The sequence below is a fragment of the Dromiciops gliroides genome, chromosome 6 (assembly GCF_019393635.1).
Source record: "Dromiciops gliroides isolate mDroGli1 chromosome 6, mDroGli1.pri, whole genome shotgun sequence".
NCBI classification, from domain to species: Eukaryota; Metazoa; Chordata; class Mammalia; order Microbiotheria; family Microbiotheriidae; genus Dromiciops; species Dromiciops gliroides.
In genome coordinates, this window is record NC_057866.1 from 211,156,076 (window position 1) to 211,177,680 (window position 21,605).

Genomic DNA, 21,605 nt, shown 5'->3' on the forward strand with positions numbered 1-21,605 from the left:
TGGAAAATTTGTGAGTCAAATTAAAAGAAGTTAACAAGCACCTGCTAAGTTCTGGAGACACAAAAGTTAAAAAAAAATGTCCCTGTCCTCAAGAACTTCATAGTCTAATAGGGGAAATAACATGAACAACAAGATATAGACAGCACAATTTATTTAGAGATGATAACAGAGAGAAGGGACTAGCATGAAAAGGGATTGGGCAACGATAAAACTTAACAATAAAGACAAATAACAAAACAGTCCCTGCCTTCAATGAGTTTGTATTCTACTTTACCTTTGCAAAATATTTTGTCCTTTCAGTTGATTTCACAGCAACCCTGTGAAGTGGTCAGTATAAATATGATTATGTATTAGCCTGCTTCACAGATGGAAAAACTGAGGTACACCAAAGTGAATTTCCTAAGACAGCTCATCTATTAAGTATTGGAGGCAAGACTCATGCCCAGGTGTCTTGAGTCTCAGCTTTCAAACACAAAAGATGGTTCTTCTTGTCTCTTCCAGGCTAAGCTCAGGCTTTGTTCAAGGCACTGTTCTAGTCATGGCAATGTTAGAGGCCGATGGGGCTGTTATCAGTGCAAAGATTTTTTGCTGTAGTTGTGAAACAGTCCAGCTTTGGACATGGTCACACAACAACTACATGCACAGAGGTGGGACCGGAACCTACACCTGTTCCTTGGTTCTTTCCACCATTCTATCATGTTGTGGTTCCCAAATTCCTCTTCTCTTGTGGTACTTATTGCCACAAGCATCATTACTGTAATTTCTATAAGGGATTTGCCCAAGGGACGTGACAAACTATGTTTCAGGTGGAAGTGTTAATCTGTGCTGCTGACCAATAGCTTACTTCACTTTGGGACCTTTGGACAATGTTCAGAAAGCAAAGAACAGGTGTGAGACAAAGCCGGCAATGAGTTTTCTTTCCTTCTTGCTCAGAAACACATGTCTGCTGAAGCACAGCCCATCAGGAAACCCCAACACCATCAAGATGCTCGATGGCTTGGTGTCAGGTTACTCCCTGAGGCCCTGTGGAATTTCTGATAAGGGTAATTACTTATATATATCTACCATCCCACACAATTTCTTGTGCAGAAAAGAAGGAACACTTGAACAGAGAGGCTTCTTCTTGTTGTTGCTAATTGGCCTTTGTTCTCGACGAGGACCATCACATTGGGATGAAGTTATGACTTGCAGTGACTTAGATTTAAGTGAGGGAGGTCGGTGCAAAGTCACCAGCCTCATTCTCTCCTCTGGGTCTCATGGCAAGATACAGATAGATAGATAGATAGATAGATAGATAGATAGATAGATAGATAGATAGATAGATAGATAGATAGATAGATGGATATGTGTGTATACATACACATAGATACACAGACACGCAGACACACACAGACACACAGACACAGACACACACACATACATATAATTTTAACCATACTAAAAGCTGATGGGACTGACACTTTCCTGAAGAGATAGTCAGAGATAGATAGATAGATACATATAAACACACACACACACACACACATACACATATGGCACCGGAGATGGCCCTGCTTGTTTAAAGCAATTGGGGTTAAGTGACTTGCCCAGGGTCACACACAGCTAGTAAGTGTCTGAGGTGAGATTTGAACTCAGGTCCTCTCAACTTCAGGGGCAGTGCTCTATCCACTGCACCACCTAGCAGCCCCTGAACAGAGCTTATATATAATGTGGCAGAGAACAGAGATGCTTTAACTTGGACAATGAAACTCTGTCTCCTGAGATGAATAATTCCCCTTGAATTATCAAAAGGATTATCTCTAATTACATTTTAATTCATGAATCTATAGATGGGATAGATGGTAACATTAATAAAATTGGAGAAGCTGGAACAAGGCTCACTCAGTGGGTTGTTTCCCCTTTCTGTCAGCCCTCACTCAATATCTTCATGCTGATCCCTCTTTTGAAAAATAGTATTTTGTTTCTTCCCAGTTACATGCTGGTTCCTCTTTTCCCAAGACTATCCACTCTGACCCCCAAGTTACCTGGGACATCCTCTCAATTTCTTGTTCACTGTCAAAGCTTCTGATCCCCAGTGGGTGACAATGGATTAACAGACATTCTGATATTACTGACAAATCAAAGATGGCAAATGGGTTTTAGCATTATTGTAGGTTTAGAGCTATAAGGGACTTCAGAAGTAATCTAGTCAAATCCCCTCATCAAGGAAATTGCATCCCAGAAAGGTTAAGTGATTCACCCAAGGTCACACATGTGATTAAGTAGCAAAGCCAGTATTTGAACCCATATATATATATATATGATTTTACATATATATATATATGATTTTACATACATATACATACACATACATACATACTACATAATACATACATATATTATATGTAAATCTGGCTGCAGATGCAGTCCTCATTCCTTTGCACCATATAGCTTCTTTTAAGGAGTGATATTGATGTTGCATCCCAAGGGAATCTGGGATGCAAGGGGCTAACTAGGGCTGATGCTAAGGTAAGGGAAGGGTAGGGCACATAGGATCTGAAGAAGTAGATGTCAGTAAGAAGAGTGCCTTGGGGGCAGCTAGGTGGTGCAGTGGATAAAGCACCAGCCCTGGATTCAGGAGGACCTGAGTTCAAATCTGGCCTCAGACCCTTGACACTAGCTGTGTGACCATGGGCAAGTCACTTAACCCTCATTGCCCCACAAAAAGCCCCCAAAACAAAAAACAAGAAGAGTGCTTTGTTCACCTAGTATACTATCTTTTCCAAAGTAGACAGGAGGCAGGCTTGATTATTAGATACTAGTAGCAAACACAGGCCAAGCAAACTTAGAGACCTAGGCTGTTTGTTTATTTATTTGTTTTTTAAGAAGAGACTAAACCATGAGGAGGGAAATAGGTTGAGGTCCAAAGTTCACAGGACTGTGCACAGATCCAAGAAGAGCAAGTCCAGAATGTATGTTGGAACGTGAAGAGAGACAATATGGAACAAAAGTCCTAAGTAGATTTTCTCAAAGCTATGCCCTTGAGGCAGCTGGGTGGTACAGTGAATGGAGCACTGGCCCTGGAGTCAGGAGGACCTGAGTTCAAATCTGACCTCAGACACTTGACACTTACTAGCTGTGTTACCCTGGGCAAGTCACTTAACTCCAATTTTTCTGCCCTCCCCCCCAAAAAAATCTAAGCTATGCCCTTTGTTTTGGCCTTCAGACCTATATGCTCAATTACCTCCTAGGTTCCTCCAGGTCTTATCCTTCTGGTGCTTTAAATTAAGCACGTCCCAAACTGAACTCATTATCTTACCACCTGAAAATTACCCATGCTTCCAGATTTCTACGTGTCCATGAATGTCACAGAGATGTAAACTCACATAGGACTGAAATTTATTTCATCTCTGCCTCCTCCTCCTTTGTTCTTTATACTTATTATCATTTCTATGTCCCACAAAATCTCTTGAGTTGGTACTTATCTTGCCATTCCCACCACCACTATCCTAGTTCAAACCTTTATCACCTCTAAAATGAACTAGTACAAGAGTTTTCTCTTCCATTTCCCAGCCTCTCTCCCACTTCAATCCAGCCTACACATTGCTAATAGATTAATCTTTTACTAGGGCCCAAAAGATAGTCAGTGTCTCTGAGATGGAAGAGATTCTACCTCCTACCACGTCATTTCCCTCTTCCCAAACCTTGGGAAACCATGCTGCCTACAGAAGTAAACATTCTGGAGGCTAAAATTCAAATGTTATTCTTCCTGTGGCTCCACCTTAGCTTTCAGGTGGTATTGCCCAGTAGTCTCCTGCAGAAGCCCTATGCTTTAGTCAAATTAGACAATTCCTGTTCCTTCACTGCTTTCTCACCTTGGGGTTTTTTTCTTCTCTGCTAAAGGGCCAGCTAACTCCAGTTTTCCTGCATTCAGAAGTAAACAATCCCTCTCATCCTTGTATTCTTAGCTCTTTTAGCCCCTTTATCACTCCCCCCATATTCTGTATTCTAATTATTTGTTCCTATGTCATAGTTCTCCTCCATAATTGTAAGTTTCAGGAAGGTGGGCACAGTGGCTTAGGTTGGTATTCCCAATATGCAACACAATGCCAGACACATGGTAGGAACCTTATAAAGCTTGTTGATTTGACTAGACTTGACTGACACATAAAACACATTCAGTAAGTGCTCATTGAATCAATCAATCAAGAAATATACATTAAAGGCCTACTGTTGCTTTCCCTATGAGAAAACACAATTGTTATCAGGGATTTAACTGGCATATTGAAAGTTACATATAGATTATTAGAATTGATTAGGTAACTAGAAATAGAATCAAATGGGAATTAAGAAATAATTATAATAAAAGGGATAATTAACTTTCTCCTGATCTAATCCAAATCTGCTTATTGCAGGCCCTAGAAATGGTTTTTATCTCATTCTTCTCTCTTGTTGAGTTTCATAAAGGTCCCACAGAACTTTGTGGTTGCAATGGATTGTGGAGATAATAATTAACATTTATATAATACTTTTAGGTTGGCAAAGCACTTTATGTCATATGCTATCTCATTTATTCCTGACCAAATAAAACAAAACAAAACAAAACTAACTCAAGGAGGTAGGTGTTATTATTGTCCTTATTTTGCAGATGGAGAGATCAAAGCTTAGAAAGGTTAAGTGATTTTCCCAGTTACCAAGTGTCTGAATCAGGATTCAAACTCAGATCATACTGATTCCAGGTCCAGTGCTTAATACATCATGATACCTTGTTACCTTATCTTACTAAATACATACTTAACAATTTATATAATACTTCAAAAATCCATGATTTCATCATTGTGGGTATTTTTCCCCCACCAATGTACATTGGACATCTTCTTCCTGTTAAGGGCTAAAATTCTAGCTAAACTGTCTAAACTATTTAATGAGTGGTCGCCAAAAAATTATAAGCTTTAGCAAGAGTTAGACTTTTAAGCATTTATTAAGGAGAATAAGAATTCGATAAAGAGAGAAGAAAGGCCTAGATTCCTATCTATTAAAGGGAGAGCACATTTCTAGCTCCGCTCTCCACCAGAGTCCTCAGGAAAGCGAGAGAGACTGAGCGCCAGTCTCTTCCTTCCTCCTCCCACTAGCCCACGTCACTTCCTGATGCCAAAGAAAAGACTCCTGGTCTTGCCCTCAAAGACCTTCGCTTCATGGGTGGAACTCTTCTACAGTAGGTCTCCAGCAGGTGGTGTCATTCCAATCGTTACATTCCTTAGTAGACCATCTTTATGGGTTACTTTCCCTGGAAAATTTATCACCTGTGGGATAACCTTCTGTTAATAAGAATCTCTGAACTTAACAGCCTGACCCATACTTGAAGCCTTTCTAGATCAGTAGAAACTGGAAGTGCCTGACTTTTGTGGGAATAATCATGGGCTACCTTCACAGCATGACAAGGCCCTGAGGGAGGAAGTCAGTGAAGAATCATGGGTAGTTGTAGAAAAGTAGCTGAAAGTCAATAATAGTTCATATTCCCAAGTACCCAGAGTGTGGGTCTAAGACAACTGAGTATATGACAAATGGCCTATGGAGTAATTAGTCCTTTCTAAAGTTTTAGAATGATAGTGGTTAGCAGAATTTGAATCAGTAGTCTCCTATCACTGGGAAATTTAAGTATTTGCAAACCTGAATGACTCTGTCTTTTTTCAAAGATTGCGACTAAATATAAAAGAATGTTGTGTGTTATAGACTACTGGTGTCCTTGGAACCAGAAAATTGGAGTTTAAATCCCTCTTTCCTTCTACTTTCTTTCTACTTTCAGCAAGTCATTTCACTTGTCTTGGCTTGGACTTCATGGTCTCTTTAGTCTCTTTTAATTCTAGATGTGATACATTTTTCTTAAAGAACTAGATCTGTCTGAGAAGTACAGGCATTACTCATGACCTGATTCCACTTCTGATTAGCACAAGGCCTTTGAACTGCTCTGCTTGCAACTTGGATCAGTCTGCTCCTCCCAATGCAACATGGAGGCCTCCCTGCTCTCAAGGGCTCAATGATTAATTAATTAATGCCAGACTTAATGTGGACACCCACATCTCCATTATCTACTATAGCTCAGAACTCTGAGGTGAAGAGATCTGCCAGTCTTGACTTCCCCAGGAGCTGCAATTACAGACATGCACCATTCCCTTCTGGCCAAGTCTCTGAGCCTGTGAGGACTGAGCTTCAAAGGAACAGTAGACTTACATCTTAATCGTCTGAATAATACTTACACCCAGATCTGAATCCAATATACTTTTAATGTTATTAGTAATGAATGAAAAAGCACTTATTAAGTGTTCAGGATATGTCAAGTACTGTTTTAAGGTTCTGGGATTGTAACAAGAAAAATAAGACAAGTTACTGCTCTAAAAGAATTTACACTTTAATAGGAGAAAACACATATAAGAGGGTGCATCCGCAGGGGAAGGCCCAAAGGTCCTAAAAGTATAGGGTGAATGTCAAGATCCATGAATCTTTAGGATGCAGTGGGTAGTCTGCTCTGCAGGGCGGAGAGCCTGGAGGGGACTGGCCCTACCACCACTGGGAAGGGTCGCAGTGAGATGCAGAATTCTGAGTTTCCTCCAGCAGAGATGGAGGTCAGAGTCTGGTAATGGGGAAAGGTTGGGCATGGAGTAGGGTAGGAAATGGAGAAGATTGTCTCTTCCTGGTGTTATGAACATAACATGGGAATTCTGAGTGGTGAATGACTTCTGTGTTTTCACAGGTTGCCAAATGCAAATTTTTCAAGAGATGTCATTTTCTGATGAAGATGTTGGCAGGGTGATTGCTCCAGAGGCTTCAGTATGCCGCACTATTTGCAGCTATCACCCAAACTGCTTATTTTTTACATTCTATACAAACACATGGCATATAGAATCAGAAAGGTATGTGGAATTTGGACTGTCATTTAATAATAATTTTTTATAATTTGCGTTTTTAGAAGCAACTGGTGGTGCTGTGAATGGATGATTGACTTTAGAGTTAGGACCCAATTATTGGTTTTGTGGGTCCCTGGGTAAGTCACTTGGTTTTTCAATGCCCCAGGCCACTTTTTTCGGGGGTGAGGCAATTGGGGTTAAGTGACTTGCCCAGGGTCACACAGCTGGTAAGTGTCAAGTGTCTGAGGCTGGATTTGAACTCAGGTCCTCCTGACTCCAGGGTTAGTGCTCTATCCACTGCATCACCTAGCTGTCCCTACTTTTTTTTTTTAAGACTACAAATTACAGACAAATTTCCAACCCACATTGTGGAAGGAATTATTATACCTTGAGTCCCCTACTCTAATGAAATCATAGGCTTGGATCAAAAACCTTCTACAAGAGAACAAGTTGGAGGCTTAGGTTGGATAAGAGGTCAGTATTCCCGGATTTCTCTTCTCCCAATCCCAGTGACCTCAGCAAAAGCTTTATGTGAAATGAAGGCCAAAGTCTACTTATCTTCTGTCAATATTACAAAATTCTAGTCCTTGAAGTGCCTCCAGTCACAATTTTATAAAAAAGAAAGAATCACACTCCCTTTGTCCCTGAAGAAGAGTTCCGTTTTAGATGCTTTTATACTTACCTAGTGTTTCTCATGCTTTTTTCAATTTGCATTTAGAAATATGTGTATTCTTAAGACATCAAAAAGTGGAAAACCAAGCTCTGCGATACCACAGAACAATGTTTACTCAGGATATAATGTTCTGGACTGCAAATATCCTCCTGGTAATGTGGTAAAATAACAAGTAATAACTGATGAGTATCAGTAAAATGAACGGCTTTGACTGGATAGGATTGCCAAGGCTATTCTAGCATCATGGTAGAGAGGACTGGGGGTGACTTGGGTTTCTAGGATCAGATATTTAAAGTCAGAAGGGGTCTTAGAGATTGTCCAGTCCGAACTCTTCATTTTTTTTTTTAAAGTGAGGCAATTGGGGTTAAGTGACTTGCCCAGGGTCACACAGCTAGTAAGTGTTAAGTGTCTGAGGCTGGATTTGAACTCAGGTACTCCTGACTCCAGGGCCGGTGCTCTATCCACTGTGCCACCTAGCTGCCCCCCGAACCCTTCATTTTACAAATAAGGACTTGAGGCATGGAGATGTTGAGTGCTTTGCCCAGGGTCACACAGCTTGGGAGTGTCTGAGGAAAGATTCAAACTCAGTTCTTCCAGGTTCTACTCCACTTCCTGTCTCTATACACTATATCACCCTTTCCTTGAATACTTACTAGTCATGTGATTGTGACAAGTCACTTAATTTCTTTGGACATCAGCTTTCTCGTGTGCAAAATGGAGATAGTATTTGTAGAGAAAAATAACATGGCCAAGTGGATAGACAGAGAGACAGCGACAGAGAAACAGAGACAGAAAGAGAGAGAGAAGAGAGAGAGAGAGATGCTAATAGTTGGATGAAACCAGTTATACCTGTATATTTACATAAGAAGGTGGTACAGTGGATAGAATGTTGGACCTGGATTCAGGAAGACCTGAGTTCAAATTTTGCTTCAGACCCTTATTAGCTGTGTGATTCTAAGAGAGTCACTTAAATGCTCTCTGCCTCAGTTTCCTCATTCACCATTATCATGGGGATAATAATAGTACCTTATTGCCTAGGGTTGTTGTAAGGATAAAATAGAATATATGTAAAACATTTTACAAACCCTGAAGTGTTATGTAAATGCTAGCTATGTGTGTTTTTCATCTTTCATGTCTGTGACCAGTACAGAACAATGCCAAAGAAAAACTTATGCTGGTATGGACTTTGAAGGGGATGAATTGGAAATTGTCTATGTTCAAGGACTTCGGGCTTGTCAAGAAAGCTGTACAAAGAAAGTCCGCTGTCAGTTTTTCACATATACACCCCATCAAGGAGAATGCCAGGAAGACAAGTATAATCAACTTTCTTTTTGAAAACTAGCTAACAAAACTGTTGAACATATTTACCACTTCTAAAAAAAACTTTAAAAAACACGTTTTCCTCCCTCCCTCTTTTTCTTCTCTCTCTCTCTCTCTCTCTCTCTCTCTCTCTCTCTCTCTCTCTCTCTCTCTCTCTCTCTCTCTCACTCTTGCTCTCGCTCTCTCACGTTCTCTCTTCCTTTTCTATATATCTTTCTAGGTGTAAATGTTCCTTAAAAATATCTTCAGATGGTTCCCCAACTAAAATAATCCATGAGACAAAAGGTATCTCTGGTTATTCTTTAAGACTGTGTAAAGAGACAAGCATCTCTGGTAAGTAAAGTCTTCATTTTTCTTTCTAAGTATGATGAGAAAACTTGTTATGGTATAATTCAATTAATCCCTGTCTTTTGGTTATGCCCATTAATATGAATTACCTTGAGAGTGAGGGTTCTCTGTTTTTCTGCCTTATTTTGGACACTGTATTCAGCAATTCTCACCCATGGAAGACCTGAGTCCAAGTCCATGTGTGCGACCTTGGGCAAGTCACTCCATTTCTCTAAGCCTCAGTTTTCTCATCCACAAAATGGCAATAGTTAGATTTGCACCATCTACTTCTTTTGTTGTCAGTCTCAGATGACATAATGTAGATAAAACACTTCCTAACTTTCCATGCTATGGAAATGTTACATGCATGTCACCTCTCATGGCCATTGTAATTCTTTGTAGTCTGCCCAAAGACAGCACTAACAGGAAGGATTGTGGGAGGCAGTAGATCTGTTGCACAAGAGTGGCCGTGGCAAGCTTCCTTACACGTCAAACTGAGAACACAGACTCATGTATGTGGAGGCTCAATCATCGGGAAACAGTGGGTCATAACAGCTGCCCATTGCTTTGATGAGTGAGTATTGGCTTTCTCTGTTTAGAATATTGGGGCAAACTTCACTTTCACCATGTGATGGTATTATTTTAATCTCCATTTTGGAGATCATTCTCCTTCATTCCTTGACTTCATACTGCCTGCTGTTCTCCTTTAAATGTGCACCAAGGGGAAGATATCTTGCCATATTTTGGAGAACCAATTTGTACTTCACAAGCATACGGACTAAATGGGGGAAAGAGAAGGAAGGAATGAGGGCCAAACTGTATAAGTGAAAATTCTACAAATGCAGGCATTTCCACTGAATACATGGACAGCATAATTTTCCCACAGTGGGATGTTAATGCTTTCAACATTAACAGTTCCCTTTAGAGTAGAGCCTCAGACATCTTCGCAAGAGTAATTAAAGCACTGGTGAAGAGAAACAAAGAGGGCTTCCACTAGCCTGCAGTAATCATGCTGTAACTAAACACATCTCATGTGTATTTAACTGCTTTTGCTAGCTTTGTTGCTAAGTGGTTAGAGCTCTGGATTTGGAGATAGATTTGAGTTCATATCCTGCCTTACTATCACTGTCTAACCGTGGGCAAGTCACCCTCTTTCACCCTCAATTTCCTTATATATAAAATGGAGATAGTAATAGTGCATGTCTTGAGGGGTTGCTGTGAGAATCAGTCAATTAGTCAATCAGTAGATAAACATTTATTAAACGCCTGCTTTGTATGAGACTGTGGGGATACAAAAAGAGACAAAAGACAGCCACCCTTAGGAACTTACAATCAAACGGGGGAGACAAGCAAAGAAATATGTATGAACAAGCTATATGCAGGATTAATAGGAAATAATTAAAGGAGGGAAAACACTAGAATTAATAAGGGATGGGAAAGGCTTCCTATCAAAGATAGGATCAAATGAAATTTTATATATATATATATACACACACATGTTAGCCATTTTGCAAATCTTAGAGTTCTATATAAATGATAGTTATCAATTTTCCAAGACCTCAAATGTGGAGGCAGCTAGGTGGCACAGTGGATAGAGAACCTGCCCTGGAGTCAGGAGGACCTGAGTTCAAATTCAGCCTCAGACACTTAACACTTACTAGCTACATGACTAGGCAAGTCACTTAACCCCAATTGCCTCACGGAAAGAAAGAAAGAAAGAAAGAAAGAAAGAAAGAAAGAAAGAAAGAAAGAAAGAAAGAAAGAAAGAAAGAAAGAAAGAAAGAAAGAAAGAAAGAAAGAAAGGAAGGAAGGAAGGAAGGAAGGAAGGAAGGAAGGAAGGAAGGAAGGAAGAAAGGAAGAAAGAAAGAAAGAAAGAAAAAGACCTCAAATTTTGGGGACTGATGCTAATGCTAATGACAGAAAAAAAGAAAAAAATAATCAGTTGTTTTTAGTTTTCCTGATTTTTTAATTAAACAGGAGTTTGTCAATGGGGTGGCAATGAAGGGGGATAAAAAAATATCAGAGTTTGAATTTTGGGAGTAAATAGGACATTCTGGACATTTAAATATTTTTATGAAGATTTTTTTTTTCTACCTCTAGCCTATCATCACCTGATAATTGGAGAATTTATACTGGCATTTTAAATCAGTCAGAAATACAGGCTGACACACCTTTCTCCAGGGCTAAAAAGATTATTATCCACCCTCAATATGAAATTTCAGAAACGAGACATGATATTGCCTTAATCAAGCTCGAAGTTCCCATGAATTTCACTGGTATGTAGACTGTTCACCCCTGTTATCTATTTGAGTTATCTAGATTTAAATTTTGCAACACTTTGCATAAGGCATAACTCCTTTCACATCACCCTTTGGCTTTTGGTGTAGGGAAGAGTAACTGCTTTTATTTCCTAAGGGAAAGACAAGTCTTCTTTCTAAACTAAAAAAAGTGTTTTCCAGAATAAAGGGCTAGAGGTTAGTTTCAGGTGGGACTCCCAGTCTGATGTGTTTCATCTCTTAAATTATTTTTTAATTTATTTTTAAAATTTGTGACATATAATTATATTTTCTACATATATCAAACATAGATATAATATATACAAAGACACATATATGACATATATAATGTAAATTTTCTACATTATTACATTTGGATATACCTAGATATATTCTAATACATATAACTTAGTATTTTAATTCCTTAAAAACTGTTTTTAAATAACAAATACATATCAATTTATATAAATAATTTATATGACAAATTTGTTTAAATATAATTACCATATAAATAATATCTAAATAACTCATAAATGCACAACACATATATATATGTGTGTGTGTGTGTGTGTGTATACACATATACCTCCTGCACCCTTCCGAGCACACCCCTCCCCCACCTTTCCAGATTAAACATTTTTATTTATATTTTTCTATTCTAATCTCTATCCCTCCCTTGCCCCCTCTCCTCCCTCTTCCTCGAGGTTATAAATAATCCAATATGGGTTATACATATATGATCATGGAAAACATAACCATATTTGTCGCTTAATGAATGAATGAATGTGAAAAATAGCATGCCCCAGTCTGTTCCATCAATATCAGTTCTTTCCCTGAAGGTGGATAGTATGTTTCATTAATATTCCTTGGGATTGACTTGGACAATTGCATTACTTATAATAATCAAGTCATTCACAGTTCTTCATCAAACAATATTGCTGTCTCTGTGTAGAGGGACCCCCTCCATTATCATCATCCCTATCTGAACTTCCCTATAGAGTAAAATAGATTTCTTTATCAAACTGAGTGTATTTGTTGTTCCCTCTTTGTGCCAACTTTGATGAGAGTAAGGTTTAATCTTTGCCCATGTCCCTTATGTTCCCCTCCATTTTGATAATCCATTTATTTATTTTTTATGCCTCTTTGTGTATGTGTGTGTGTTCACCCCATTTAGTTTCTCCCTTCCTACTTCTTCTATGCAATTTCTTTTTGGCCCTTTATTTTATTTTCTATGGTATTATATCATCAATGTCATCTTATGATCACACCCACTTCTACATATACTCTTTCTAATCATTCTTATATTACATTTTTTTGGATTTACAAATATTATCATACTTTAAATATTACCTTATGACCACAAGCTCTTTACATATACTCCTAATTGCATTAAAATTACTTTTACAATAAAGTTATTGAGAATTACAAATATTATTTTATCATTCAGAACTAGAAATAGTGTAACCTTATTAAATTTCTTACAGTTTTTCTTTCTTGTTTCTTTTTTACCTTTTTATGTTTCACTTTGAACCTTGTACTCATGTTTTAATGATTGAGATTAAATTCAGAGGAGGTGATGCATCCCAGGTATTAGAAGGGCACAAGGCTACGCCTGGGAGGTGGTCTCAAACTTATCAACTTGCCTTTGGTGTTGGACTTAAATGGAGACATTGCCACAAGCAGACTGGGGCTGATGAGCCAAGTCCAATGTCCAACTAAGCATCGGATGATATGGGTTGGGGTTAGAGTGGACTAGAAGCCAAAAGATTGGTTTGGAAGCATGCTATGGGCTATCATATGCAATGGACTATCATATTCTGTATAAGCCTTAAGAAGTAAGAGATTAAAAAATTTCCTAATGGTAAACTGGAACCTCAGGCTTCTGGGTAGAGTGGGAAGGGAGGACTTGGCAGTTTCTAATCTCCATAATGTAACTGGGATGATTATTAGTTGGACAATCTCTTGTGTCATTATCTCTAATACATTTTATTTAAGAGAAAGTGGAGAGATCTCCTTTTTAGGGTTTCCAGAGTAGGACATCGCATTGGGGTGTGTGTGTGTCTATAAAAATCAGCATTTTTTTTCTTTTTCTCTAACCAAATTCTAATATAACAAATACAATCCAGGTCTGCAAAAATCTATCTGCTTGCCTCTAAAAGAAGATTCAAACATGCCTTATACCAACTGCTGGGTGACTGGATGGGGCTTTAACCAGGAAAACGGTATGGCTTGATGTTTAAAAATAAATGCTCATGAAGGAGACCTCAGTTGTAAAATCAAATCAAAGAAAATTTAAAAAAAAATGTAATATTTGTAAAGTGCTTAGCACAGTGCCTGAACACGGAGTAGGCCCTGTATAAATGTTAAGTATTACTATTATCATCACATAATATTGCATATTACAATTACTGTCATGCTGTGTGCTCCATGAAGGTAGGGACTGTCTGATTACATCATTGTGATGATTAAAATGATGAGAGCCAAAGGATCTGGGTAATTTAATCATTTTATTAATATGGCTGGCAGGATAATTAGTAAACTGAGGTCTATAGTTGTCTCTCTCAGACCAAAGACCCCTACCTCATGGTCAAGTCTGGTGTGAAGGTGGTCCTTCACACAGCAGTCAAATGTAGTTGGTCAGCATCATTTGGAGGTGGGTTATATTAACATGAAGTCAGAGGATAAGTGACTCAAGAAAAGAGCAGAGAGAAATGCAGAGATCCCCACCCCACCCAAGCTGAGGGGATGGTTCCCACCGAGAACTGGCTCATGCTAGCCAAATCTTATCAGTAGAGCTTCTCTAAACAAAAGAATCTGTCTCCACCTAAGGCTCCTTTTGTGAATTAGGGATTGGGGTGGGTTTGATCTAGATAAGATGTGATACTGTCTTTTCAGGAGAGCTAGCCTTTCAGTGGAGGAAGAGGAAGAACTTAAGAAAGAGAGATCTCTGGGTCCCCCAAGATATTGATGATGATGATGATTTTTGAGGCAATTGGGGTTAAGCGACTTGCCCAGGGTCACACAGCTAGTAAGTGTTAAGTGTCTGAGGCCGGATTTGAACTCAGGTACTCCTGACTCCAGGGCCGGTGCTTTATCCACTGTGCCACCTAGCTGCCCTGATATAGATTATTAATAATTATTTCTCACACCTTCTATCACATACATCCCTCCCCAGTGCCCATCATAGTGCTTTGTGTACTGTAGGTGCTTGCCTAATGTGTATTGATTCAATGGCGGCCGCTAGGTGGCACCATAGAGTCCTGGGCCTGGAGCTGGGAAGACTTATCTTCCCGAGTTCAAATCCGACCTCAGACACTTGCTAGCTGGGTAAGTCGCTTAATTTGTTAGCCTCTATTTCCTCATCTGTAAAATGAGCTGGAGAAGAAAATGGCAAACCATTGTAGTATCTCTACCAAGAAAACCCCAAATGGGGCCATAAAGAGTCAAAAACAACTGAACAACAACAGTTGATTCAATGGATCCTGAAAGGAGTCATTTCAACTCACTTATTTAAACTTTCCACTGAAAGGATTTGTTATTTATCTCATTTCACTGAAAGACTAGGCCCACATAAGGCTAAAAATCTCTTCAATATTTCAAAATAGTTGTGATTTGGGGGGGGGGGAATTACTTAACTTCCTTGGGTCTTAGTTCTTCAATTTATAAATAAGAAGACTGGATTAGATGACCCCTGAGACCCTCTCTTGGTCTGTATTATGATCTTAGAAGGGGCCTTACAGGTCTTCTCCAGTGGTAGCAAATGCAAATAGAAATGTATTTCTGCAGGCTGCAGAGTGACTTAGAAAACCACAAAATAACATTATCTATGTTGTATTCTATTTTTATTTGTTTTGTTAAACATTCCCCAATTACATTTTAAGCTGGTTTGGGCTATACTATGGAGTTTGGGGGACTAGCTCGTGGACTGCAGGCCTTCAGTTTGACACCTCTGATTTAGTCCAACTCCATCATTTTACAGATGAGGAAAGGAAGGCCCAGAATGTTAGAGTGATCTGTTAAGGTCACATAGGAGTAAGCGTCAGACATGGTATTTGAAGCCAGTTGACTCCAGTGTCACTGTTTGTTTTTGCTTTTGTTGTTTTCTACTCTATCATTCAGGAGTGTGCTGGAGTCAGCTTGAACTACTCTCACAAGAGCAGATTGTTAAATTTTCAGTATGGGTGTTTATACCTTGAAAAGTAGCAAACAGTACAAATCAGAGTTTGATTTATTGTTTTGTTAATTGTCTAGATTTAAGAAATAGATGGAGAAAATATTAATAATGCAAATTAAACTTAAAAGTGTTTTATGCTTTTCTTTTCCTCCAGAGAGAGGGTTGTTAAGCATTTACTGGAACACCACTGATTACTTCTTTTGGAGGTAGAGGTTAGTAGGAAAGAGAGAATAGAAAGATCATTTTTGTAAAAATTGGAAAAATAAGGGGCAGCTAGGTGGTGATAGACATCAAGGATACCTGAGTTCAAATCTGACCTCAGATACTTGGCACTTACTAGCTGTGTGACCCTGGGCAACTCACTTAACCCCAATTGCTTCTTCCTCCCCCCCCCCCCCGCAAAAAAATGAAAAATACAGAACTAGAAGGTGAGATTATAAGCAGTAAGTGAAAATTATGAGCTTTGAAATTCTGATTGGGCCTAACCCTGTGGGTAATTATGGAGAAGGATGGTAGACCAGAGTTTGGCAATAACTTGGTTGCCAGATTTATTCTAATACTGTCTAAAAGGCAAAGGCAGGGCTTCTTCTCACAAGATACTCCATCCCTGACTCCAGGCATTTTCACTGGCTGAACCCCATGCCTGGAATGTTCTCCCTCCTCATCTTCACTGTCTTCTCCCTACCCCCTGCCTTCTTTCAAGTCTCAGCGAAAATCCCCCCTTCTGCATGAAGCCTCTCCCAGTTCTCTTAAATGCTAGTGCCTTCCTTCTGTGGATGGTTTTCTGTTTATATTATATATATAACTTGTGTGCCTGAAACTTAGTAGGTGCTTAACAAATGACTATTGATGGGACTTTTAGACCATTTATATGATACCGCCACAAGTTAAGCAATAAAAACCTGATGGATCTGCTTCTAATGCCCAGGTTATACCCAAAAGGGCCCCAGTAGAGAATTCAGAACTTGAATTTTGCTTGAATTTTTCACTCTCATTTTATATTATTTATTATATTATACACATTTCAATATTCCCTCTATTTTGTTAGGTGAAATCCAAAATACTCTTCAGAAGGCCAGAATTCCCCTCATCCCCATTGAAGAATGCCGGGAAAAATACATTAAATATAAAGTAACCGATCAGATGATATGTGCTGGCTATAAAGAAGGGGGTAAAGATGCTTGTAAGGTAAGAAAATCTGTTACATGAATTTGGAAGTTGGAGTGGGACTACCAAGCAAAGGCATCTAGCTAGGTGGAGCCTAGAGTTAGGAAGACTTGAGTTCAAATTCTGCCTCAAACAGTTATTAGCTGTGTGACCTTGAGTGAGTATGCCTCAGTTTCCTCAACTGTAAATGAGGAAAATAACAGCATCTACAAAGGTTGTTGTGAGGTTCAAATAGGATAATACTTGTAAAATACTTAGCACAGTGCACATTAAATACTTATTTCCTTCTTTTCCTTCCTCTCCTCAGAGACGAGAGAATATGATGTGAAGGAGTATAGAATTGGAATTGAAAAGAGCCTTATGAGTTTATGTAGTTCAAAACATTAATTTTACAAATGAGGAAACTGAGACAGATAAGTTAAGTGACCTATCCCAGGTCATAAAGCTAAAATCAATTTCATGTTAGAAATCAAGCTGTATGACTATCAAATCCCATTTAAATGTTTATATCTGCTTGTTACAAAAGCAACATAGGAGCCATTGAAATCAAATGCATTCTAAGGTCCTCAGACATGCACTGTGTATATGATCAAATTACAGAATGCATGTAAACAAAGGATTTTCTGAACCTTAGAATTGCATAATTATTTCAGCTGTGATGATGATGTGTGATAAGAGTGGAGCATATTTAGACTCAAATATATGAACACTGGATTTTTTTTTCCATTATTGTTAGCCTGAGACCTGGAACAAATAAACATGGTTATTGAATAAGAACGGAGGAATAACAAAATGGAAAAAATTCCATAGAATTGTCCTTATTCTCACTCCTTTCCTGAAGTCATGTCCATAGAGACTCAGAAGAACTTTGACACTTTGTGGATATATAAGCATCTTGTTGGAACTTTTTCCTTGTGGGTCGAATTGAGCTGGAATTATTTGCCTTCAATGTGCTTCCAACCAAGAGAGTGGGTTGGGCCACTCTCCAAGTCCAACTCCGCTTTGATAGATTTTTGGCTAGGACCTATATAATACCAAAGAGGTAGCTACATAGCTCAGTGGAGAAAGTCAGGAAGACCTGAGTTCAAATCTGTCCTCAGAGACTAACTGCATGATTCAGGACAAGTCACTTAACCTCTGTTTGCCTTAATCCACTGGAGAAAGACATGGCAAGCCAATCCAATATCTTTGCCAAGAAAAGTGCATAGACAGTACTGGCATGATATGGTCCATGGGGTCATGAAGAATTGGACATGACTGAACAACAAAAATATAATATCAAATTCCATCCCTATCCTTTCTGGGTACACCCTCATCCTTTCTTCCCATTTATCAACTTTATACCATATAGCCTTCAGTGAGATCCAGTTTTCCTTATAGGGATCTTAGGTTAAGTTCCTTTATGGCCCTACCCCCTTCTCCCCCCATAAAAACACAACACCCCAACTTTTCAGCCAATAATATTAACTGACATTTATATAGCATTTCAGAGTTTGAAAAGTTTATATATATATATATATATATATATATATATATATATGTATATATATATATACACACACATACATATATAAAATTTGAATATATATTTGAAAAGTTTTATATACACACATCTATACATATATGTATAGATGTTAATAGATGATTGTTCACAGATATATGTATATATATGCATATGTCTCTATATATGACTATATATAAATATAAATACATATACATATATACCCACATACATTTATATGCTTATTTGAACCTAGCAATATTTCACTGAGATAGGTGTTACAGATATTGATTTCTGTTTTGCAGCTAGAGAGACTAAAACTCAGAGAGATGAAATGATTTGATTGTGGTCATATAGCTAGTAAGCGTCAGAAGCAGAATTCAAATCCAGGCTTTTCTGACTCCAAATGTAGTGCTGCATTCCCCTTGCCACAGTGCATCTCTACGACTTATCTTTATGATATGGTTTAAGTATTCGTCTGGGTGGTCTGTCAGGCAAACTTGCTGACGTTCCATTAATGATCCACAGATGTCCCATGAGCCCCTATTACTCCAGTCCCATTTGAGCAAACCAAACTATTTTTCACTAAAATCTTAAGTATTAGAACATTAGTAATAGTAGTAGGCCTCCACCAGTCGCGGATGACCATGGATCAGCACCTTGAAGAGCCACAGGCCACAGTGTGGCTGTGCAGTCCGATAGGGGAGCTGCAGCTCCTGAGTGACTTATAACCAGTAACTGCCGCATCCCGTGTTGTATCTACCCCATGAAGAGTAGCTGGAGTGTCCTCTCCAGGGCGCTGGCCTGGGCGGATCAATATGGAAAACAAGCTGTTGCCCATGCAGCAGGTTTTCCCTCTCCGCGACATTGGTGGATCCAAAGGAGAGGCAGAGCCAATACAGTTTGGCACCAGTGCCACTGCAGGAGTTGCCAGAGGGATGTAATGTCCAACATCCAACTGCCTAAGGGACTCCAACTCCAGATTTTTCCTCGGGGTTAACTCCCGAAGCCTTTCCCATATATGGGTATAGCCACAAGGCAGCAGAGGTTTAAAATCAGGGTTTCCTTCCCCTAGGCGGGTTGCCTGCCAAGGCTAATGATCCCCACCTGCCCGAAGCGACTGGTTTTAAGGCGCCAGTGACTCACCTTCATCTCTTCTCTTAGTGGAAACAGTTCTGCCACGAGAAGGCCAGGAGTTGGGCTTCGGTTGTCAGAGGCTATTTGAGACGCACACCATTGGAGCATTTTATAGAGAGTGGGAGCTTATCCCCACTCCCACCCTGGCATGACAAACCTTTGGAACCATTACAACATTAGGTTTCTAATTTGGAGTATCCACTCGGGTCAGTGTCAGACTAGTTTGGGATGATCTGGGGTGAAGCAGTAGCTGGTTGCCAGGGTGACTAGAGGACACATCAAATGGCTGATATATGGAGAAGGGTCTTAATGAATGCTTATGAAATGGATCCAGTGAGTTGATAGGGGGGTCAGGAGAAATCAGACTGAGCAGCAGGTAGAAGAGTGAGTGTAGGGTTGGACAAGAAAGGGTTTGTAGTTAGGAGAGGAGTGAGGTGTCATCTTAGGAAACAGATTTCAATTGCCAGGAGAACATGAACTTTGACATACAATGATGGATAGAAGGCCCTGGTATACTATGGTCAATAGGGTCACAGAGAATTGGATTGAACTGAATAACTGAACAACAAAAACATCTTTGGTGGGGAAAAAAGTGAACTACAGATGAGTTTTACTATAATGTTTTCTTAAGGGTACATGGGACATTTCCTTATAAGTGAAACCACCTAATAATTAGATCTTTGGGGTACTCAAGTCACCCAAAATAGGTTCTAAAAAAAGACTGTAATATTTAAGTCTGTTCCATGATAATTAGTATTATACTGAGATTTTGGAGTATTATGATAAATACAAGATTTGGGACAAGGTTCTTATAGTTCCACTGTATGAAAACTTTTGAATTTTCAATTATTTTCTTATTGGATTAATACAATTATATTGTTATTTTGAAAGCCATTTTGTCCATTAGATTTGGCATTCATCAATAAGTTCGAGGGTGCAGCTAGATGGCTCAGTGGATAAAGCACCAGCCCTGGATTCAGGAGGACCTGAAATAAAATCTGGCCTCAGACACTTGACACTTACTAACTGTGTGACCTTGGGCAAGTCACTTAACCCTCATTGCCCCGCAAAAAAAAAAAAAAAAACACACAACACCAAAACAAACAAACAAAAAAACCATCAATAAGTTTGAGTCAAGTACTAATAATTTAAGGAAAGGGTACACGTATGCATGTGCTTCCTGTGTCTGACTACAGAAACAAACATGTATGAACTGGCTTTGAAGACACCTCTTACAAACATTTTCTATTTTGTTTTTCCAACCTCTGTGGATACAGGGAGATTCAGGTGGCCCCTTGTCTTGTGAGTACATGGGAATATGGCAACTAGTTGGCATCACCAGCTGGGGAGATGGTTGTGCTAAAAAGGATCACCCGGGTGTTTACACCAAAGTGAATACATATCTGGACTGGATTTTAGAGGTCACGCAAAACATGCCTTGATGAAGCTGGCTGCTTGTGAATGGTAATGAGAGACCGTAAGAATCTTTTACAAGTATGGCGATCAAATCTAACAACCCACTGGGAAGAGTGGGTTTTTTTCTTCCCATTCTCTTCTTTTGGTTCAGCAGAATCAGATCTGAAGGTCTCTAATGTTTAAGAATTAGCTGTCACCACAATAAGAAAGGCAGAGTATCTAAGGTTTATTTGGGTAAAGTAAAAACAGCTAACAAGGACAGTGGTCCTTCTTCCATATTGGAGTTGTCTTGCAGACTGCACAGAAAAGCTTGATTTTCTGGCTGGTGTTTCAGATGCCTTGTTGAAGTCATTGTCTGAGAGACAGAGAGAGAGAGAGAGAGAAAGGGAGGGAGGGAAGGAAGGAAGGAAGGAGGGAAGGAGAGAATAAGGGTAAGGGTTAGAGTAAGAGTGAGACTAGGAGTAAATAGGAGTCTTTTTCGTGCAGAGAGGTATGGCTACCAGGGTCTGCTGTGCCTGTGTATCTGTGCTCACATTCTCCTGTATTATTTATGTCCCTGGGAGAGTCTTTTCTGCTGGACTATGCTGGAAGCTACCCAAAGTCTTGGGCAGAGACAACATGATTTTGTTGTAATAAAATTGTGCCACCAACATCTGTATTCTTCCTAACACTGTCCAAGTCCTTCCCTATTAACTCAGGTTAACACTTCTTTTCATAGACCACAGGATCC

At 39.2% G+C, this 21,605-nt stretch overlaps 1 protein-coding gene across 1 annotated transcript in view; it reads left to right on the forward strand.

Moving 5' to 3' along the window:
* Nucleotides 1-21,605, forward strand: part of KLKB1 (kallikrein B1) — a 36,595-nt gene that overhangs the window by 13,680 nt on the left and 1,310 nt on the right. Inside the window, 10 exon segments of the mRNA XM_043973266.1 lie at nucleotides 934-1,043; nucleotides 6,731-6,890; nucleotides 7,603-7,709; nucleotides 8,708-8,870; nucleotides 9,098-9,210; nucleotides 9,607-9,778; nucleotides 11,305-11,480; nucleotides 13,607-13,702; nucleotides 16,703-16,842; nucleotides 20,737-20,923. Of these exon segments, the coding sequence (XP_043829201.1) occupies nucleotides 934-1,043; nucleotides 6,731-6,890; nucleotides 7,603-7,709; nucleotides 8,708-8,870; nucleotides 9,098-9,210; nucleotides 9,607-9,778; nucleotides 11,305-11,480; nucleotides 13,607-13,702; nucleotides 16,703-16,842; nucleotides 20,737-20,901 (1,402 nt within the window). The 3' untranslated portion in view covers nucleotides 20,902-20,923.